Raw genomic sequence first — 22,959 nt, 5'->3', positions numbered from 1 at the left:
TTTTAATATAAGGATCTGACTTGAAGAGGAGAAAAACATCCCTTTTCCAAGTTTTTCATGCTGAGAACTACAATTAAAAGTAATTGCTTCTATTTCCAAAGTAAAACATGACTTTTAAAAGCTGTAATATTCAGCAGTACCAGGAGGACGCTTATGTCATGTTGAGACAGTTTCGATATTTCACTTTATAGGTGCTCCCATCTGCCTCTCTTAAAGCAGTTCTTCCTGAGAGATGAATGAAGCAGGTTTCTCAAAAAGGCAATATAAAGGGAAGAGGAACACAAAATACCAGAAGTAGAAAAATGAAATAAATATAAATGCCGCATCAATCTGAAGGCATTTGTGCAAATTGCCTCATAAATATAAACAGTGTAGACTGCTGTGATAAGTAGAGGCATTTTAGGGCTGAGATGTTTTGTATACAACTCCGATGCTAATTGTAAACGAAAAAGATTATATTGATAAATGAACCTTGTCTTACTTCTTTTCTTCTTCTTCTTCTTCTTCTTCTTCTTTTTTTTTTTTTTCCCCTCATAAAATAGAGGTACAAATTGCATGAGTTAAATTTGTTTTACCTATAAGCCATTATAAATAAGAGAATCAAGAGAATGTCTGAACTTTGAGAGGAAACAGAACAACGTAAAATGGGTTTAGAAACCTATCTTGATTGGGCAATGAATTGTGCTGAAACAGCTCAACATAGAAGGACATGATCAGAATATCCCAGATTGGGAAATTTAAGTTTTATGCCTGGGAAGGAGAATAGACTGAATTAAAACAAAATACAAGTTCAGATGACATTGGAAGGGGAGATATGGCTTTCTGCAGAGTTTGCGCCTGCCTGGGAAAATCTGCTGTGATCTGACACATCCAGAACAACTGGACAAGTATTGGTTTTGCTGGCTTCCTTAATGTGTTGTTCCCTGGAGTGCACACTGTGGACAGAGTAAAAGCCAGATGCTTGCCAAATACAACAGAAAGGAATTACAGAATTAGAACCCTTAGCAGCCTCTTAAAACGCTATGAAACTTGTGAGATTTACACATGGCATCACTGCTTTCCGGCTTAATGAATTGGCCAAGTCCATTTTCCACTGCCCTTTGGACCTCCTCTGTAGGTCATCTCCCTGCAGAGACAGGCCAGCCTTTTAGGAGACCCAAGCTTTCAAATAGAAAAGCCATTTTTTTAAAGGCCATGCTCCTGTATCCATAGATGTAGGAAGTACTTTTAGCAGTAAGGATGGGGTAGGTTGGAGCATGTGTAGGAAGGCTGGGAAACCTGATGCCCTGACATCCTGCTCTCCATACATTTCCTGCAGGATTTGGGGCAAATTACTTTGCCTCTTTGCCTGGCAGTTACACAGTTGTGAAATGGGGACAGCTGTCCTCCTCTATTTCTCAGAGGACTTGTGAAAATAAAGGCATTAAAGATTGTGAAGCCATCTGTTGCTATGGTGATGAGGCTCATTTAGGCACTGAAGCAGCAAGATTAGAAACTAATATGTTTCCTGCACAACTTATTTAGAAATATGGATAGGCGGCACTGACGTGTCGGGTCTGGCTCTGCCTCCAGTAACAGGGTTACTGATTTTCATTGGGAACAGAATCTGTAGATTGTAGCAGGCACTCTTTGCTAAGCCTTGGTATGTTAAATGCCTCAAATTGGGTCAGTTGCATAATGCCTCATGGTTGCTTGTTACACCAGGTAAAAACAACGTGCAGGATTTTAACACCTATTATGATTGCTAGATGCTTTTGCATTTCTTGTTAGGCATTCGGAGCTCAGGTGAACGCAGTGGGAATGTGAAAATTTTGCTGGGGAGGTACTGGAGGAAAGAGCAGAGAAAGGGTATAGGGAAATGGATTTTCTTACTTCAGCCCTGCCATAAAGAGCATGCTATGGATGAGTCAGAGGCTGGGGAGAAGGATCAGTGGGATACCTGTGATACTGCTGTTGGTGGGGAAGGATGATGAAACTTACTTCCATTGTTGCTTTGCCCTGCAAGTGTAAGTTTGATATCTTGAGGCTGACAGATTTTGCAAATCTTACCTGCCTGTCTTTTCCCAATGCTCTGCATCAGTACAGCTAGTGCCGTTTAGCTGTATTGAATAATTCAGGTTGGAAGGGACCTTTGGGTCCTCTGGTCCAATGCCTTGCTCAAAGGAGGGTACGCTTCAAAGCTAAACCAGGTTACTGGAATTCTTGTCTAATCAAGTTTTAAAAATCTCCAAGGATGAGTATTCCATACCCTTTATGGGCCCCAGTTTCAGTTCTGATCCACATTTTTCACTATTATTTAACTAGAATTTTCTTTGATGCTGCTTATCCCTGATGGGTCTTTATTGGACTCTGAGGAAAAACTGCAGTACCTTGAAGCCACGAGACTGTGCTTACAGGACATTTGCTTATTAGCAAATGCTGCATGACCAGAAATCTTCCTGCTTGCAAGGCCTGAGCTTCACCCCACGTGGGACAGCCCTCTGCCACACTGCTGCTCATTCTCAGCCTGAGTCCTTCCTGCATTATGCTGCTGTGCACCATCTGTGTTTGCCCTTGGAAATAAAAAGACTGGAAAACAAAAACCTACTTATGATGAGGAGCTTTAATAAGCACTTGATACAAATAGAGAAAGCATCTGGGGTCGGCTGTAAGATGTTTGCTTTTAAATGGCCTATCAAAGTATGAGATGCTTTCTCTAAATCTGATCTTGAGAGAAATCTGAGTTCTATATCCCATTTCCAGATGGCATAACTTAATATCATGGTGAATTATTTGGCACACTTTAAACAAATTCTTCTTCTCTCTGCACCTGAGACAGAAGCATCATCAAATTATGTCTGGAAGGTTTGGTGAATTATTGTTTCTTATACTTAAAAACATAATACAGCTTTTCAGACTTTTCTGGGACCTGGTTAGTATTCTCTCTTTTTAAACCTAACATGACTTTTCTCCTATGTGTTTGTGTTTGGGAGTTATTCTAGCACACCATTCTCAACCATCTGTTTTTGTTCAGTGTTTTGAATCTTCTTCCAGCTTCCCTATAGCTCAGAAGTCTCCAATGCAGAGGGAGAATAGGCTCCAGTAAAACACTAGAGTGGTTAAGTGGTTCCAGCATGACCAGCGTGAGTTTGCTCTGTTTTTAAACAATGTGAATATGAACTAAATGAAAATGCTCTGAAGGAGAAGGACAAGGCAGGAAAACTTCTTATTTTCTGTATCTTGCTGAGACATTGTATCAGAAGTAACAGGAAAATTGATCATTTTCTCACATCCAGGTGATGGCGCACATGGCCTCTATTAGCTGACAACAAATTTAGATTATGTTTATGTTGTAGCCAGCTTTGTCAGTATTTTTCTTTTGAAGTAGTAAATAATATTAATTGTGTAGAACAGAAGCATAAATACTCTTCTTTACCACTCTCTGCTGTTTAGAACATTATTTTGAGAAGGATTTGTATTTCCTACAGTTTTTAATATTAATTTGTTAAGTCATTCATGGCGTGTTCAAGTGATTAAGACTCAAGGTCTGCTTTCCTGTACCTCTAGGTCATTGCAATGAATTTCAGTTTTTATTTGCTTCTGTTGCCTGAAGTACAAGCCAACAATCACATGTAAATGCACTTCAGAAATTCCACAGGTGTTCCATGAACACTGGCTTATAAATTGAGTTGAGACAGAATAGGATGCAGCTGAAACATAAAAGTAAAAGGTTGCAGAACTGTATTCCTGCAGCTGGGACCATGCCTTGGGGGGCATTTATCAGTTCAGACAGCCTCCTGATTAGGACTCAAAGAAACACAGGAAAGCACAGTGAGGGTGGATGTAGGAATAGGGCATTGCAGAACATACAAGCCAAAATCAAACATCTGAGGAGTCAAAATGTCAGATATGGAGTGGCCGAAAAACAATTGGAAGTCAGTCAAAGGATCCCAAAGCCATCACAACCAAAGCAAAATGTGGTCAGAAACAGGGATAAGGCAGGAATGAGTGGTGCTGACCCTTAGAGCAATCTCAGGATGAGGTGTAAGAGCCCCACGTAGCACAGTGGTGCTGTCCCCATGTCCTCCATGCCTGCCTGGGTGCTGCCACCATGCCTTAGGCTGACTGTGAACACTCTCCAACACCTCTGCAAGCTGTCCTGCTCAGTTGCATTTGCAAATTCTTAAACACTTTCTCCTTGGCAATGCCTCTGCAAGGAAACGAGTGACACTTAGGTCTCTTTCCTTTCACTGTCGGCCTTGTTCTTTGGCTTGTCAGGGTTATTATCATTAAGGGGTTGCAAAGCTCTCTTCAGCCTGTTAGCAATTAGCAGACTGTGGCCTGGGATTTCTGAGACAGAAGATGTGGCCTTGCAAAAGCAGTTACAGCTGAGAGTGGTGTCTTTGCTGTGCTCTCTTAATGCGTAATTGACTGCTCCAGGGCAGAGAGGGAATGAGCAGACAAGAAGTATCGGGGAAAAGTGTATCGTTCTGCTTTTTCTTGATCTGATCCAAGCACTTGGTTGAATCTACAGTGAGCAAGGCGTGCTTGTAATTGGCCTGACTTTTCTTTGCTGGGTTTTGTTATTCCCCGAACTATTTGGAGCTCTCCAAAGTTTTGGTGTTAAGTCTAAAGGAAGGATTTCTGTATGTTATACTCAAAATGGAGTAAAAGGTCTTCAGGGCCAAAAGCCTTTGGACCTTTGTGGTGCTACCATACTGGAAACCCAAGTTAAACACTCTATCACCACTGCAAGCTTTGTCTCTGCCTTAGAAACTGGACTAGTATTTTGTGGACTAACCTTTGTGTCTGTGAAAGCAGACTTGCACTGTGGTTCAGACCTGGTAGAAGCGAAGTTCTGCTGATCTGGAAGAAATGGTTCTTTGTTCCTATTTTCTTCCACTGTTTGGATAGAGAATGTTTTATGAAAAATGACTGTGTTCCAGGTAGCTTTGTTGCAGCTGATAGCTATAGCACTGCCATGTAGCTGTATCATCTCAGTGACTGCAATAAAAGATTCAGTGGGCTTGATTCTGCTCTCCATCTGATGTGTTTATGCCAGCAGGCTTCTGTGGCTGTATTATTGTTTGTTTCTAACAGTGTCAGAACAAGAACAGAGCTTCTGGGGACAAATATAGGTAAATGGAATATTTCTTTGGAATTCAACTCATTCGTTGCTCTCCCTCACCTGTCTAAGAGCAGACTACCCTGGCAAGGCTCTGAACCAACTTCCCATATTGGTCCTGTTCCAAGAAGGTCATCTGAAAAGTTGTACCACTTGGCAGCGATTTAAAAACAAATAATCAAACCTACTTGTCTCATTTCTTCAGAAGAGAGAGAAAGGGCACCAGTCTTAAAGAGAAATTTTTGAGCTGTGAATTCCAAGGAGACAGTGGCATCAACTACGGCCATGACAAAGTTGGAGGAGAATGCAGATTTAAGAATTACTCTATCCTTACTGAATAGTTGTTAGATAAGGGTGGAGGAGAGTGGATTTTACATGGTCCCTTGGTTAGTGAGCTTGAGTGCATTATATACTGCTATTATGCATTAAATGCACCATGTACTAGACAAGATGTCTCAGTAGAGTTGAGGTCTCTAAAGTCAGATATAGTAGTGGCTGTCTTCAGCTCTGTCTTTAGTGTGAACATCTTTGCCAAAGGAGGGAACTTGTTTTAATTGACTTTTTTTTCTCTGCCAACATTTTGCTTTGGTAAAATAAGTGAAAAATCCTATTAGACAGGGGAAGGAAAAAAGAGAGGGACTTTTTGTCCCTCAGTGTGTTCTGAATATTTGAAGGATGTGATGTTTAGAAATCAGTGAAAGCTAGATGGGATTTAAATATTAAGGGGCAGGAATTTGCCTTCAGGTAAAGGATGATATTTGCATGACTCATGTTGTTAGGTGAACATTCCTGTGTATTGGTGACCTTTTACCTTGGTAGCAATGGGAAATATGTTAAGTAGGGGGCCCAGTTCTTCATCATGTTCCACCATAGGAAATGATTAGAGGGAACTCAAAAATAGTGTGTAGCATAACAAGATGCTGAACTAAATATTTTCACTGCTCAACTAAATCTCCCATTGCTTTTAATAACACACTATTTATTTTTTTTTCTTTCTTTCTTTTTCCCATGAATACCATACAAGAAGAGGAAATCTTGTAACAACTGCTATGGAAGCCATGAATTTCACTGCAATTTCATTTCTATAGTTTAAATTATATGAAAGAATATGCTGATTTATCTGCTTAACCACGTCTCTCCTCTGCCTGGTATTACAATTTTCAAGGTATCCAAAGAGTAGGAATGTTTTGGTGGAGGTTTGTATGGTTTCTATAATGCAGCGATACTTGAAACAAGTGTCAAGTATGTAAACAAAGTTTATTGAATTTATTCTTTCCTGTTTAAGTCTTGTACGGGCCAGGAGTCCAAAAGAGAATTAGAAAATGGTGTTCTGCATGTCTGCTAATGATGACTTAGGATTGCTGATACTTACTGAACTTGTAGTGAAAGTTTTTTTTTCCTGTTTTAAGGGGAAAAGATCTATTTTATCAAACTGTAGCCACAAATATTCAAGATTATTTTTCTGATTGGATGTTATCTGAGCTGCCTATGACTGTATCTTTAGTGTCAGTCTTTATGTTGGTCTTTTAGCTGATGCAATATAAAGAAATCATAAACAATGGAGTATGTTTATGTAATTCAAATAAAATAGTGATGCAGATAAAAATAGCTAAGTTCCATTAACTTTTCAGACCATAATAGTGAAACACTTGTAAGTCGTAGGATACGCTTGAATGTCTGTAGTACCAATTTATCCCTCTGCTTAGTCATTCATTTCTATTTAGATCTTGGTGCTTCTGTGCAGCCTGTGATTAGATTGGCAGTTCTCATTTAAACCCTAACTCATGCAGTCTTGGTTATCAAATAGCTTAAAAGGCAAGAACAAACGCTGTTGTTTTTAAGATGTACTGATATATGATTTGCATCCTTACATGTGGTATAGGCTGGATTTACCAGAGTAAATGTTCTTTCATCTGTAGTTTTCTTTGTAGGTATTTTGTGTTTTGTTGTGTGGGTTCAGTACACAATACTTTAAATGTTATATTTGTTCCAAATTCGCTGTTGTAGCGAATCAGAGCGGAGCAGGATGAGAAAGTAGCATGTTTTGTAAAAGAGAAAAATTTTACTTTACAACTCTAGGAAGTGGAGGAACCGGTACTCCCAAAAATATCCCTACCCATCAGTACTGCATCTCTGGCACCATTCAACTTTAGTTTTCTGACTAGCAGTACTGTGTCATCGTCACCAAGCACTGTTTCAACATCAGTGATGAACAAGGTGAATCTATGTTGTATGCTATAAATGCTTTCCTGTATGAGTCTGTATCTGCTCTTTTGCAAGTTAACTTCTGTGGTGCTCATGAAATTAACTGGTGTTAGTTCATACTGAGTTGAGTAAGTCAGAGTTGTATTGCAGTTTGGAGAGAAAAATGCAGTTTTTTGATTGTCAGTCTTAGACTTGCAAATGTCTGGTTTGGTTTTGGAACTGTGGCAGAAAATGAAGTTGCATCAGCTTCTTTTGCATTTAAGAAATCAGATGAGAAAAAGGACGAAACTCCTGCATCAAAGAGAGGCTTCTCTTTTGGTAACGTGGAGTCGGCTCCTGCCTCGCAGTTTGTTTTGGGAAGGACAGAAGAGAAACAGGATTCTGTCAGTTCTGCTCCTCCGTTACTGTTTGGGAAGAAAGTTGAGAATGAAGAGTCAAAGGCACAACCTGTCTTTTCCGTTGGGCAGCCTGAATGTACCAAAGAAGAAAGCACAGCAAAACCTATGTTCAACTTCAGCTTTGTTAAACCATCGGAGAAAGAAACTGAGCAGGCAAAGCCAACTTTTTCATTTGGGGCCCAAGCCAATACTTCAGGTAAGCAGAATATCTTTTGTCTTCAGTTGTCTAAGTCCCTCAGATGGTACCTCTGAAGTCATAAGTTACAGAATCTGTAGGAGTTGCTGGGTTTATGTACTGGAGCTTTAGAAAAAGCTTAATTACTCTGTGCAGTGTGATTTGTGTTCCAGTTGTTGACGTATAGACAATTAGTAGAATTCCTGTTTTGATTTCAGTGAGTTTTAAGACTAGGTTTAGACAAAAAATATATACATATTGTCACACATTAAAGAACCTGTATTGCATCCCACATGAGCATGGATGGTTTGTATGGTTTCTGTGCTAGCAGCATAGTTGGTGGTACAGTCTTTAGCGTGGTGACAGAGGCCTCATGCGATGGTTTTCATAGTGAAAGGGGATGTGAGGAGGTGTCTCATTCATGTGTTCTTGCAGCTGTGCTGCTGCAATTTACTGCCATGAAGGTGTGGAAATTGCTTAATAGGTACTACACAGTTTTGTGCATCTTTAACCTTCTGAAAGAGCGGGCTGAAAGATTTTAGTAACAATTGCCATGTGGAAGAATTCTGATTCTGATTTCATGACTTATCAGCCATGGTTTGCAGAACAGCGTTCATTACTCACTTCTACTAACTTTGGAAGTTATAAGGGAAGGAACAGAGAGAATAAAAGCAACGCATGGGGTTATGGTTCTTATGATTGAGTTGAAGTTCTGGAGTTTGATTTAACCATGGAAATTTGATGAAACACCTTGTGTAAAAATGAGATTTTAACGAGCCTTCTTCAGCACAGTAGAGAGTCCCTTAAAAGTGGCATAGATGAAAAGGGTCCGTAACTTCTGGAAAAACAGCAGTGGGAAATCAAGAACAGGGTCAGGTGTAATAATGAGAGAGCAGAAGCTTAGGGAAAGCTGAAGAACTGCATACTTTAAAAGATAACTTTAAATGTAAAATTGCACTCAGTACTTTGTGACAGTTCTGTAACAGGGGGCTGTTCTCCGTGGCTCCCAAAAGCAGGTCTTGAAAGTACTGAATTACAGTGAGCTTAAGCCAAAAGAGTGAGGCTGCAGGATGATGGGCTTAGCCAGCTTTAGGGCTGTAGGCACAGGGCTGTAATTTCAGGAGAGGCTACAAAAGCAGCTGTACCACTGTGGGGTTTTTTTTTTTTGCTGTGTTATTTAGCAAACTACAGAAGTGTTGCAGGTAATGCATGTTGTTCTTCTCAGAGCATCTGAAGAATAGTTTTGTTTGAGGAGCTGAGATGTACTGGTTCATTCTGGTTCCAGTTGTTATAGCCAGTGCTTGGTGTCCGTAACTACTAAAGCCTAGAACTGTGGTGGTGTCATCATTCTTCACAATTCTCCCATTCCTTTAATTGCACATGGCAGCGTTCAGTGTATTAAACCTGGATTTTATGTAATCCACAGTAGCTGGATAATAGTTGAGACATCGTCCAGCATTTCTCCTTGTACAGTGGCTGGAACAGGGTCTCTCTGTTGCGCTTGGTTTGCCGTCTTGCAGTGTTTTATGTTCTGTTCTCCCTCTCAGATCAAGGAGCAGCAAAGCCATCCTTCAGCTTCTTGAGCTCTAGTTCCTCCAGCGCAGCCGTACCTGCCACTTCAGCCAACAGCAGCAGCCTGTTTGGCAGCGTCACTTCTTCCTCCAACCCTGCACCAGTTCCCACTCCCTTTGTGTTTGGGCAAGCCAGCAACACTGTGAGCAGCACCGCTTTTGGCAATTCTGCAGAATCTACAGCATCTCAGTCATTTGGCTTCTCTCAAGAAAACAAACCCACCACCACATCTTCCACCACTGGTGCAGCAGTTAATCCATTTGTCTTTGGTTCAGGAGCCAACAGTAGCAATGCAGCAAGTTCTGGCTTTACCTTTGGAGCCACGGCCACATCGAGTTCAACAGGTACATTTAAGCAGGTGCTTTTGTTTTTGCTCTTAGATCACAAAAGTGGAGCAGGGAAAGAGTGTTTCCTGGAGAACAGGTAGGGAAAATGCGTGGAAATTGAGAAAAGTAGTGAATATTTACATCCAACAATATATAAACAGTGCTAATGCTTGGGGCTCAGGTCAAGTTTTGAGGCAGTCTGGGAAATACAGTTTAGGGATCAACTGGCTGTGGTGATATTTTGTGCATTGGATAATCCTTTACTGGCTTTCATTTGCATAGGAACTTGTCATTGTGAGAATGAATTTCCCTCTTCTCAGTATCAATCCAGTGCTGAAGGTTAAAAGTTAGTTTTAACTTGAATTTTTCTCTCCCATACCTAAAACTCTTCGAGCGTTGTAAATAACATCAAGATTTGTACTATCCACCCTTCACAAGTGTATATTACAAACACAGTATTGATATATGCAGCTGCTGCTTTGTAAAGCGTGACTTCTAATGAGCACGATAGCCAGTCCTTCATTTTCTTGGTCTTCATAATCTTCAAATCTTCATAAAAGTACTGGAATGCCTTTTAGTCCGTCTTAACTTCTGTTTTCCTTCCTGGAAAAACAATCAGCCATTCCAAGTTACATTGCAGCAGTTGGTATTTTTATGTTGCGTGACGTCTGCTTAAATTGCATTTAGATTAATAGCGCTATTTAGAAGGTCTCTTTTTGCTCAGCAGAAGTGTGTATGTTTGAAGTCACAGCTCAGTCCTGTATTTTTTTCTCATTATTTCTGCTTGCCATGCAGAACCAAAGCAGCTAATTGAATGAGCTTGTTTGCTATTATATGGAGAGACAGAATTATTCTGGTAGCTCAGTTAGGTCCCTGCAAGCCTGATGTGGTCTCCAGAAATTGATAATTGTAAACATTTGGATGAGGAAGGGGAGCAGTTGCTTATGAGAGGAAAGATTGGCGTTCTCCTCATTCTAATAGATCAGGAGCTGTGTTTTGAACGCTTAAAATAATACAAATAAGTGAGTGAGTGTTCTTTACCCGTGGTATAAATAAGTCTTAGTAATACAAATCAGCTTGTGCTCTTTGTGGGAGCCTGCTTCTAGAGCATGAATGGCTAACAGTAATTTGAGTCTAGACAACCCGTGTTTGAGGTGTGCGTTGTCTGACTCCTTTAAGTATGCTGTTTTTCATGTAACTTACAAGAAAAGGTAGGATTCCTATCATGAATGAGGTGCTGTTTGTTGTTTTACCTACTTGGCTTCAAACATAAAGCTCTGTAACAAACAAAACAACTCAGCACATACTGAAATTTCTCTTCTTTTCCTTTAGGGTCATCCTCTACATTTGTCTTTGGGTCTGGGTCTTCAGCGCCTGCTGCTGGACCAGCATTTGGTGCCAGTCAGCTACCAGCATTTGGCCAGAGCCAGGGCCCTGGCCAGCCAAATGCTCCCAGCTTTGGATCTTTGTCGACATCACTGTTTTCATCTGGCTCTCAGCCTGCGCCTCCTGCCTTCGGCTCTGTGACAAGCAGTACTGTGTTTGGACAGCAATTGAGCCAACAGCCAGGTTTTGGCTCTGGTGCCTCCAATGCTGGTGAGTGTTGACCATCCTTTTCGTTTCAGGTCTCAAAGAGAGCTTGGTTAGTCAGTGAGTTGGTTTCCATGAAGTGCAGCTGAAGTTTAGTGAATGAAATTACTTCTGCCTTTTGTACATACTCTACTGTAAGAATTGCCCTCCATAGAGGGAGTAGACACAGGGTTAAGTATTTTGCATCTGATTCCTTACTGCCGGAGAGGTACACTACCTTCACCAATAGGTTGTACATTGTTGTATATTGTGGTGCATGCAGCCATAGACTAATGGCAGTACAGGTAGCAGCAGACAGTTCCTTAGCAATTTGCCAGCAGTCTAAAAATCTCTTTATGATGCTCTACTGAAACAAATGACGTTGTCTATGTGTTGTTCCTGTTGTAACTTAGCATTTCTGGTAAACCTCCCTCCCACCCCAAGCTGTGCCGCCTTGAGCAAGGTCTAAGCAATGTATGTTAGAGGTGGTGGGAGGAAGGAGGGGAGGACTTTCCTGGAAAGAACAAACTCAAATTTCAACTTTCTTATTCCCTTCTCCTTCTACCCCGTCTTTCTCAGGTCCCGTATTCCAGTTTGGGAGTAGTACTTCTAATTTCAACTTCACGAGTAACCCAGAAGTATTTACTTTTGGTGCAAATCCTCCTGCACCGGCAGCATCGGTACTACCTTCCGGCTCTTCAGGATTTTCATTCAGCCAACCTGCAACGTTTACAGTGGGGTAAGAGACCAAATCAGATTTTCACTTGAGCTTTTGGTACTATCTGTGGAGCGCAGGCAGCCTCTACTGATGTTAAATTGCGAGGTGCTCAGATGTACTTCGGAATTTATGTCTAAGGACAGCATCTCTCCTCGCTCTGTTAGTGTGACTGGCTAAGTAGGCAACGATGGCTTTATAGCAGCACAGCTCTCAGAAATATCATGCAGCCATGAGAAGTGTTCTTGAAAAATAAGATCTGAATTGAGCTGTTACGCTGCTGCTTACCTGCTGAATGAGAGAGATTTCATTGCTTTTGGTTTCTGGAACTCTCTTCCCATTCATCATACGTTGTCTGTTGCCAGCTGCTGAGTAGTGAGCAGCCAGATGATAAAACAGTTGTTCTGGAATATCTGCTCAGTGCTGCTACTGAACTGTCAGCTAACAGTAGGGAACGTCAGCTGGGTTTAGACCGTCGTGAGACAGGTTAGTTTTACCCTACTGATGATGTGTCGTTGCGCTAACTCTGCGTTGTCCTAACTCTGTGCTACCGGTTTCTATTCATAGGACTAATGGAAAAAATATTTTCTCTGCCTCCGGATCTTCAGTTCCCAGTCGGAAGATAAAGACTGCAATTAGACGTAAAAAGTAATCGGCAGATTGGTAAAGCAACTTTCAAAGCAGCTGCTGCCCTGCATTGTTCAGTTGTTGGGATCGTACCTCGTGCTGGGTTAGCTGAAGTCAGATCTGCCTAAAGTGTTGCAGAAAGGAACCAGGTCGAGACTCGAACTCGTGGGTACTCCAGGGTTGATTTTATTAACAAGCTCAGTGCTCAGGTGAAACATGCATACAGAGCTTGGGTCACTCCTAGTGAATGACCCTTAAGCTTTACAAACGTCCTATATTTATATGATTAGGTAAACATTACATCATTTATGTTATTCATTTCTCGTGATTAATCAATACATCTTCAGTCCTTCTTTCTCGTGTTTCATCCTAGGCCCAGGCTTCATGCTTCACGTGTTACTCTTCTTTTGAACTTGTCCAGAAATTCATTATCTTCTTTCATCCGAGCCATCCGGGCTAGACCAGTCCATTCCATCTGTCTTATGGTTAAACTATACATTTTAACTGATTAACTACTAAATAGCAATGTCAGCACTATTATTGTCTACCTCTGCTGTTTCATAACTTCACAATACTCTAACACCCCTACATGGGTCATGGTTCAGGGCTATACAGGGGATACTTGAGTAGCATATTGGTTGAGAAATTTACCATTTTTCCTAACAGTCCCCCCTTTTCTAATAGCTACTTTCCCAAGTATTCTACTGATATCCACCAAAAACTATCTTAGGTGGCGGTGGTGCCTTTACAGTTAAAGCAGACCCCATTCGCATACAGCATTGTATTAGTACATAAACAATAACAATCAGAACAATCACAACAATTATAATCAAGATAATTTTCTTAGCAATAGCAGAAAGATTTGGCAACCAGGATGTCAGCCAATGCCATGTTTCAGAAAAACCCCATCGAGTATCATCCTTCTGTATTTCTTGCATTGTCTTACTTACTTCCCATATTTTCCCAACATCAGTTAATAATTCTCCAGTTTGATCAACATACATACAGCAACTAGCATTCAATACAGTACACACTCCCCCTTGCGAAGCTAAAAGCATATCTAGTGCCATTCTATTTTGCAAAACTACTTTAGATAAGTTTGTAAGCTCGCCTTGTATAGTTAATAAGCCATAAGCCGTTGCATTAGCTAACTTCTCCACCTCCCCTGACACATTCAGTATTGCTTTTTCCAATTCACTAACACCTAAACCAGGTATAAACCAACGCACAAATGCATGGAATCCTGTTGGTCGTTCAATTAAAGGATTTAAAATAGTTCTTTTAGTACGTCCATAGAAAGACCTATGCCATAACGTTCCATTTATTTCTCTGGGAATGATCTCCATATCGGGTACAACTAGGCCTAAAGTGCATCTTCCTCGCCACTTTTTGGGTAAAATTTTGTACGCATGTTCTCCACACAGCCAATAGGCTCCTGGGAGACTCAAAATCAATTGATTTCTGTTTTTAATAGCAGTGAGATTATCACATCGTAAAGTCCAATTTCCCAAATAGGTTCCAGTAGAATCACGATTTTCAACACAATGAATATAAGTATTGTTCTCCAATCGTGTATGAGCCAATGATAAAGCATGAGTGGTAAAATTACTTCTTAATATTGTTGTATTCCAAATATGACCAATAGTAGTATTAACATGAATAGGGATACCAATCAAATGTACTCCATGTGCTACTGATCTAGGTAAGGCTGAACAAATCCAACAATCACTGACATTTAGATTCTGGGCAAACGATTGCATTATTGATACATGAGAATTATCTGTCCAATAACGATAGTGGCCTAATTCATAAGAGACATGTGGCTGTAAAGACCTTCGGTGTCTCATCTGCTGAGTATGGCTACTTGTGTCATGCCAGGACATAGGTCCCCATTTTACCTCTTGCCAATGTGTATGAACTAATTTAAACCCGTCCCGAGGGTACGCAATGGAGAATTTATGACAGCACGAATTGTTGAAGCCGGGGAGCATACCCACACACCAGATTCCAGTACCACTGCTTGGTTCTCTAAAATTAATATTATGGTTAACCCATACCGCTCGGAGCCGAGGAGGAGGTACTCTGGGGTATGAAGGATAAGAAAATCGTGCTCTAATGCAAAAACTAAAATTAGCTCGAGTACTACCGGGGATATACCATCGAAATGTGCCAAAAGGGGTTCGGACATTGTTGAGTTGTAATAAGTCAGTATTTCTTTCTCCTTCTATGATGAATTCACGCTGAGTCGTAGAAACCTCTTTCGTTTTCAAAGTTACCTGATGTCCAGTCAAAATGTCCCGATAGGAGAATTCATACTGGTACCGATGTCCTGAAGCTATGCAGACGAGGAAGAAAAGGATGCAGAGACCTTTTTCACATGAGTATGATGGATCCATGCCTCTTTACCCTTGACCTTGATAGCATAAAGAGAAGTTAACAACACACAATAGGGCCCTTCCCATTTGGGCTCCATTTTATGTTTCCGTTTAAACACTTTCACCATTACCATATCTCCTGGAATAATATCATGTACTTTAACATCTCTTGGTAATCCTTGATAACAATAAGCATATTGCTGAATTCTCTTAAAAGAATCTTGTAAATACAACAAATATTGAGTAATATTCTCTTCCCCTTCCAAAAGTGCAGTTTTTGCTGAGACATATGTTCCTGGTACTGCCACTACTCTCCCAAATAAAACCTCAGCTGGACTAATTTTTAAAGGCTCCCTAGGGGATGTTCTCAAATCCCATAAGACTAAAGGTAATGCATCTGGCCATTTGAGTCCTGTTTGTGACATTACTTTGCCTAATCTATCTTTAATAGTCCTATTCATTCTCTCTACCTTTCCGGATGACTGTGGATGATACGGTGTATGTGCCGCCATAGTAATTCCCAGTGTCTTTGACAATTCGGCCATCATTGAGGAAACAAAATGTGTTCCCCTGTCTGAGTCTATTTCTTCTGGGACTCCGTACCTTGGAATTAAGTCTCGTAACAGAATTTTAATCACAGTTTTTGTATCATTCTTTCGTGTAGGAAATGCTTCCACCCAGCCAGACAAATGATCCACAATAACTAACATATATTTAAATCCCAATACTGGTGGCATTTCAGCAAAGTCAATTTGAAGTTTCTGAAAAGGATATTCAGCTGGAGGTCTCTTCCCTTCTTCCATCCTGGGTCTGGTTATCCCGTACTTTTGACATATTTCACATCCTGCAGCAATTCGTCTAGCTGCTGCATATACTCCCGGTGCTATCCACAAACGATCAATCTGATTTGCAATATTTCCTGGACCGCCATGGCTTCTATCATGATACCACCTTACTAAAGTTAGCAAATATTTATGTGGTAACATAGGTTTATCACCAATCATCCAAATCCCATCCTTTTGAACAGCTCCCATACGCATCCACACCTCCAGTTCCTCTTTATTCATTTCTGTATAAAGTGTCTTAGGGTCCGATAGCAGTGGTATAGTTTGTACAGTCATAATAGGAACACTATAATTAGGGTGCACAGCAGCTGCTCTAGCTGCCGCATCTGCAAGTTGGTTTCCTTTTGCTAACGCATGTTTTTTAGAGCTGTGTGCAGGTATGTAAACTACAGCAATCTCTCGTGGTTCTTGTATAGCCAGTAATAGGTCATTTATTAGCTCACCGTGAGCTATTGTTCTCCCTGCAGAGGTCAGAAAGCCTCGCTCTCTCCAGAGCATGCCGATAGCATGGCAAATTCCAAAAGCATACTTTGAGTCCGTGTATATATTTACCTTCTTGCCGCGTGCTAATCGTGCCGCTCTACAGAGCGCAATAAGTTCTGCTCCTTGTGCTCCCAACCCGCTTGGGAGAGATTCTGCTAGTAGAACAGTTGTCTCAGTTGTCACAGCAAATCCGGTGTATCGCTTTCCTGCAATGTAATAACTAGAACCGTCAGTAAACAAGTTTAACTCAGGCTCTGTTAATGGCTCATCCTTTAAGTCTTCCCTCGGTCGTGAGACTGAGTGAATCACCTGCACACAATCGTGTTTATTTTGTTCTCCAGTTGAATCAGGGAGTAAGGTGGCTGGATTCAAAGGTTTTGATCGCTCTAAGGTGATATTATCAGCTAGGAGCAAAATGACTTCGTAGCGGTGAGCGTGCTGTGGAGAAAGGGATTTTTCTGCATACCTTTTAAGCAAGATTTCTACTTCATGCGGAACCTTTACAACCAGGGGATGTCCCAAGACAATGGTCCGGACTTTCTCGGTGAGTTCTGCCGCTGCAGCCACAGCTCGAATGCAATAGGGAGTTCCCCTCACAACAGGATCTAATGACTGTGAGTAATAGGCGACAGGCCGCTCGTAAGGTCCAAATTTTTGAACTAAAACTCCTTTTGCAATTCCTCTTGATTCGGTAACATATAAGGTAAACGGCTTACCATAGTCGGGCAGTCCCAAAGCCGGTGCGGATACCAGCGCCTGTTTAATAGCCTGGAAAGCTTGCTGCATTTCATCAGTCCATGGTATCGGTTCGATGGCCTGGTCCTTAGTAGCTTCTTGTAAAGGTTTAACAATTTCACTATACCCTATAATCCATGGTCGGCAAAATCCAGCCTGTCCTAAAAATGCCCTCATCTGTTTCTTTGTGATTGGCCTAGGTACTGCTTGTACAGCATTAATTCGTTCTGGATCAATTTTCCTTACCCCTGAAGCTAATACATACCCTAAATACTTTACCTCAGGCTTACAAAACTGCAATTTGGAAAGGGAGACTTTATGTCCTTTTTCATACAATTTATTACATAAATACTTTGTGTCTTCTATGCAAGCTTCTTTTGTTGCACTAGCAATAAGTAAATCATCAACATATTGAACCAACACCGATTTTTGAGGTAAAATAACATCCTTTAAATCATTTTTCAAAATCTGTGAGAACAAAGTTGGTGAACTCGTAAACCCCTGAGGTAACCGAGTCCACGTTAACTGTTTCCCTTCCCATGTGAAAGCAAAGATCTCTTGGCTTTCCTCAGCAATAGGTATACTAAAGAAAGCTCCCGTCAGATCCATTACAGTATACCACCTGGACCATTCTGGTATTTCAGTTAATATTAGTGAAGGGTCAGGAACTACAGGGTGCAGGGCTTCAACATGTTCATTAATTGCTCTTAAATCTTGTACAAAACGATATTCAGGGTTCCCGTCCTCATCCTTTCTATTTTTAGAAACAGGCAGAATAGGAGTATTATATGGACTAATAATGGGTCTCAATATCCCTTCATCAATAAAATACTGAATTTGTTTCTTTAAACTAGGTAATGCTTCTGTCGCAATCGGGTACTGTTTAATTGAGGGCGGTGGTCCAGCTTTTGTCTTGATTACCACTGGTTTTGCAGATTTCAAAAATCCTATATCCTTACTACTATGACTCCACAAACCGGAGGGTATGTCTTTTAAGTCATCTGGAATTTCAATTTTCTGTTTCTGTTCTCTTTCTACAGCTAGTACATTCCCCAAAAAAGTAAAGTTTCATCCCTTTTGAATTCAAATCTAATTTAGTGCCTAGTTCTCGGAGGACATCTCTTCCTAATAGGGATATTGGAGAAGTGGGTGAAATAACAAACTGTGCCCATGTCATCCGTCCTGACAAGGTTACAGGCAGTGGTTTACTCAAGTATTTCTCTTCTACCCCTAAAACTCCCTTGACAGTAACAGTTTCTAGTGATTTTTCAGGCAAATCAAAATTTAACAAACTTAAAGTTGCTCCTGTATCTACTAAGAATGTAACTTCTAGCCCATCTACTTCTGCGATTACATGACCTTCTGGACTCAGAGTAACAGCCATCCTCCTGTTATTGCGAGTGAGTTCGTCGCAAGCCTCCCACTCCTGAATCTATATGAGGCCCAGATGCGTCTGTCACCGGATAACCCTGGGGGGTTAGAAAAGGTCGAGGTCTGAGGGGGCATTCTCGCTGCATATGTCCAAAATCTCCACACCAATAACATACAATTTCTCCACCAATCTGGGGTGGAAATCCTCGTCTCCTTCCCCGATTTCCTCTACCTCTGCCTCTAGCATTTTGCCACCTATTCTGTTGAGCTGACTGAGTAATCGCAGCTGCCAAAAAAGCCATATCTTCTCGTTTTTCCTGCCTCTCACGTTTCCTCTCGGTCTCTCTCTCTCATTCCTGTCGCTTTCGCTCCTCATCCTTCTCTTTTTGCATTTTCTCCTGTCTCTCCTGATCTCGCCCATTGTATACAAACGTAGCAACAGATAATATTTTTTGCAACCCCTCTGCCTGCCATCCCGGCATATGTTTCTTAAAATACTTATTAATATCGGGTGCAGCCTGATTTACAAACACACTAATTGCAAGCGGCTCTTGAAAAGTCTGCTCTGTCATACCCCCATACTTAAGTAAAACAGAACGAAGTCTATGCCAATAATCACTGGGATGTTCATCCAACCGTTGCTGACATTCCTGTACTTTGGACCAATTAGTAACCCGCTCGACACACTGGCGTACAGCCTCTAGCAAACCCTGTGTAGCCGTTCTCCAAGCCTGAAGCTCATCCTGTCTAACAATATTCCATTTCGGATCAGCTATGGGCCATACAGGTCTTCCTGGATTAGTATTTGATAACTCTCTATCCTTAGCCATGATCTTCTCTCTCTCTTCTACAGTAAATAATTCCTGTAACAGAGTCTGTATGTCCTCCCAATTAGGTTTATAATCTCTGAAAATACTAGACAACATCTTAGCACATTTTTCCGCATCCTCCCATAAACGCGGCATTTTCTCTTGCCATAGCATCAAATCTCCCGGTTTCCAAGGCTGATGTACTGCTGCTGCTAATAGAGGTGGTACATCAGGGCCGGTATCAGGACCAACCCTCGGATTAGAATGAAATTCAATAGTCATCGGATACTGCCCCACTTCTTTATTATTTCCATCTTTTTCCCGATCAGAATTATACCCACCCTGATGTAATTCATCAAAATATGCTAATAATTCAGTTTTGCTAGTAGCCTTCCCCAACTTAATTTGATTTCTTTTATCAGCCCAATTTATCCACACATATAAATAATCCATTTGATAAGGATTTCTATCTTGGAGTATTCGCCGCATGGTAGCAAGACGTTTATCATCAAACGTCCCCTCAGGTGGCCATACTTCGTCGGGACCAGCCCCACGAACCCGGGTTAAGAATGGCCAGTCATCCTGACACAGAGTGATCACTCGCTTCTTTTTTAACCCCACAACACCTTCAATCTTACTCCAGTTACACAAAATTTCCTCTAAGGGTGAACCCTTAATTATAGACGGCGATCCCCCCATAACTATTCTCCAAATAGAAATCCAAGGTCCAGTGAGAATTGCAGCCACTCTGTAATGAGGAAAATAAACCTCAGAAAAATAGAACCCCAAACCCCCCAAAAATAAGAAGCCTCGGGGACTCGAACCCCAAAAATAGGACTCGAACCCTTAAAAGAGTGGATGCACTTCCCCCTGGATATAATAAAAAATTTAGGCACTTACCCCAATCAACGCCTAGAGTCCCATCTGGGGTGCCAAACTGTTGCAGAAAGGAACCAGGTCGAGACTCGAACTCGTGGGTACTCCAGGGTTGATTTTATTAACAAGCTCAGTGCTCAGGTGAAACATGCATACAGAGCTTGGGTCACTCCTAGTGAATGACCCTTAAGCTTTACAAACGTCCTATATTTATATGATTAGGTAAACATTACATCATTTATGTTATTCATTTCTCGTGATTAATCAATACATCTTCAGTCCTTCTTTCTCGTGTTTCATCCTAGGCCCAGGCTTCATGCTTCACGTGTTACTCTTCTTTTGAACTTGTCCAGAAATTCATTATCTTCTTTCATCCGAGCCATCCGGGCTAGACCAGTCCATTCCATCTGTCTTATGGTTAAACTATACATTTTAACTGATTAACTACTAAATAGCAATGTCAGCACTATTATTGTCTACCTCTGCTGTTTCATAACTTCACAATACTCTAACACCCCTACATGGGTCATGGTTCAGGGCTATACAGGGGATACTTGAGTAGCATATTGGTTGAGAAATTTACCATTTTTCCTAACATAAAGAAATATAAAACTTTGCTGCCCTTTCCTTCTCTCTCTGGTGTAGTTCATTTTGTAACAAGTAGAGTTGGCAACAGCGCCGTTCTCAAGCAAAACTATTTTAGAATCCAGCAAGTTACTTCTTTCACTGACTTGGCATGGTTCGGCTATAGAGATGAATATAGCCCGCACAGTGAATGGCTTGTACAATACCTCTTCATCTGCACCACTATGTGAGCTCATCCTGTGCAGCAGGAGAAGAACAGCTGGAAGCTGGAGGTGCTGCAGGCCCAGCTGGAGGGCGAGCGGCTCCACTGCCAGGAGCTGCAGCGCCGCTGGGCTGCCGAGAGATGTGAACTGCAGAAGGCGGCAGAGCGGGAGCGGCAGCTGCTGACCGACCAACTGCGCTGTGCCTGGGAGAAGCAGCAGGCCCAGGAAGAGCAGCAGCTGAAGGAGTGGGAGCAGCGGCAGCGGGTGACGGGGACCCGGCAGCTGCTGCTCTGGAAGGAGGCCGAGCTGCGCGCGACAAAGGAGCTGCTGCAGCGTGATTGCGATGCAGCCCTGCGCCAGGCTCGGGAGCTGCAGCAGCAGCTGGCCAAGGTGCTGAGGAACCCCCCCAGCAGCGAGGCAGCCCATGCCCAGCTGCAGGACGTCCTCAGCAAGCTGCGCTGGGAGACGAATGGTGAGCAGCCCGCCTGCATCCGCCACCTCCAGCATCAGCTGGAGCTGGAGAGGAGGCTCTTCACCTATTACATCGTGGGGAGCTGGGCAGATGTGCTCCGTAACGCAATGTCCTGCTCCCAAGAAAAGGAGGGAGCTCTGCACTGCCACCGTGCAGAGCAGGGCTCCAGTCGACTTGCCGTGAAGGACGCTCACGTCCAGGTAAGATGACACACTGAGAGAGTGGGGATTGTTCAGCCTGGGGAGGGGAGGCTCTGGAGAAACCACAGAGCGGCCCTCCAGTGCCTGAAGGAGAACTGGGGAAAGCTGGAGATGTACTGGTTGTAAGGGAGGGTAGTGATACAACAAAGGACAGTGCCCTGAAAGTAGAAGAGGGGAGATCTGGATGAGATATAAGAAGACAGGACACCATGAGGGGGCAGAGGCGCTGGCACAGGCTGCCCAGAGAGGCTGTGGTTGCCACACGCCTGGCAATGCCCCAGGCCAGGCTGGACGCACCTTTGGGCAACCTGACCTAGTGGAAGTTGTCCCTGCCCTTGGCATGGGCTTGGAACGGGAGAGTCTTGAAGGCCCCTTCCTACACAAACCATTCTGTTATTCTATGATTTTCTGGTTCTAGGTGCCAGACACAGCCAAGGAAGACCTGGGGCTCCCGGGCAGCCGGCCGTCTCCCCGCCGGGTTCCGGCACAGCCCCCCGCCTGCCCTGCGCAGCGGGAGGAGAAGAGGCAGGAGCTGAAGGCACTGCAGGCCCAGCTGGAGGGCGAGCGGCTCCGCTCCCAGGAGCTGCAGCGCCGCTGCGCTGCTGAGAGACGTGAGCGGCAGGAGGCGGCAGAGCGGGAGCGGGAGCTGCTGGCCGACAAACTGCGCTCCAAGTGGGAGCGGGTGCGGGTGTCAAAGCTGCAGCGCCTGCGGGAGCAGAGCCTGAGGCAGTGGCAAGCAGAGATCTGCCAACTGCTGCTGGAAAAGGAGGCCCAGCTGCACCAGATGCAGGAGCTGCTGCAGAAGCGGCGCAACGACACCATCCGCCAGGCATGGCAACTGTAGCGGCAGCTGGCGGAGGCGCTGCTGAGGAGCGACAGCAGCAGAGCAGACCACAGAATGCAGCAGGAAGTCCAGCGGCAGCTCTGCTGGAAGTCCCGTGCAGAGCAGGCCGTGGAGAGCAAGCGCCTCCAGTGTGAGCTGCAGGAGCAGAGAAGACGCTTCCTGCAGTACATCCTGGAGCACGTGGAGGGGCAGCCACGCGTCTTCTTCAACAGGGCCAGGGCCTGCCATCGGGCTGTAGCAGAGGTGGGTGTTCAGGCTACAGAACAACAAGAGGCCTGCCCACCTGAGCGCAGGGAGCAGCAGGAGCAGAACACCCATCTGCTGAGTAAGCTGAAGGAGCTGCAGAGACGGTGCAGCCTCCTTGAAGAGAAGAGCAGAAGCTCTCAGCAGATATGGGAGGAGGTGGAGTGGCTCAAGGACAAGACGCGTACGCTCTGCCTCCGTACCCAGCAGCTGCTGGAAATAGTCTG

The 22,959-nt window shown here is 43.0% G+C and overlaps 2 protein-coding genes and 1 pseudogene across 3 annotated transcripts; 1 reads left to right on the top strand and 2 right to left on the bottom strand.

Annotated features, from left to right (window-relative positions):
• Positions 1-1,022: 1,022 nt before the first annotated feature.
• LOC146755747 (nuclear pore complex protein Nup153-like) lies at positions 1,023-13,228 on the top strand. The gene is made up of 7 exons (XM_085525231.1): positions 1,023-1,113; positions 1,771-1,822; positions 7,443-7,903; positions 9,430-9,798; positions 11,113-11,376; positions 11,929-12,088; positions 12,632-13,228. The coding sequence occupies exons 1-7, from the start codon at positions 1,023-1,025 to the stop codon at positions 12,714-12,716; spliced, it is 1,482 nt and encodes a 493-aa protein (XP_085381357.1). The 3' UTR covers positions 12,717-13,228.
• Positions 12,855-16,601, bottom strand: LOC146755746 (uncharacterized). The gene is made up of 2 exons (XM_085525294.1): positions 16,464-16,601; positions 12,855-15,104 (listed from the first exon to the last, which is right to left on the bottom strand). The coding sequence occupies exon 2, from the start codon at positions 15,085-15,087 to the stop codon at positions 13,393-13,395; it is 1,695 nt and encodes a 564-aa protein (XP_085381420.1). The 5' UTR covers positions 15,088-15,104; positions 16,464-16,601; the 3' UTR covers positions 12,855-13,392.
• Positions 16,602-18,391: 1,790 nt separating this feature from the next.
• On the bottom strand, positions 18,392-20,776 carry LOC146755745 (uncharacterized; annotated as a pseudogene). The gene has a single exon (XR_014937924.1). The product of XR_014937924.1 is annotated as an uncharacterized LOC146755745 (transcript).
• Between the last annotated feature and the right edge of the window lie 2,183 nt (positions 20,777-22,959).

The sequence above is a fragment of the Coturnix japonica genome, chromosome 30 (assembly GCF_054131305.1).
Source record: "Coturnix japonica strain WE chromosome 30, WE-NBRP24, whole genome shotgun sequence".
Lineage (NCBI taxonomy): Eukaryota > Metazoa > Chordata > Aves > Galliformes > Phasianidae > Coturnix > Coturnix japonica.
This window is presented reverse-complemented; position numbering and strand designations above follow the sequence as displayed.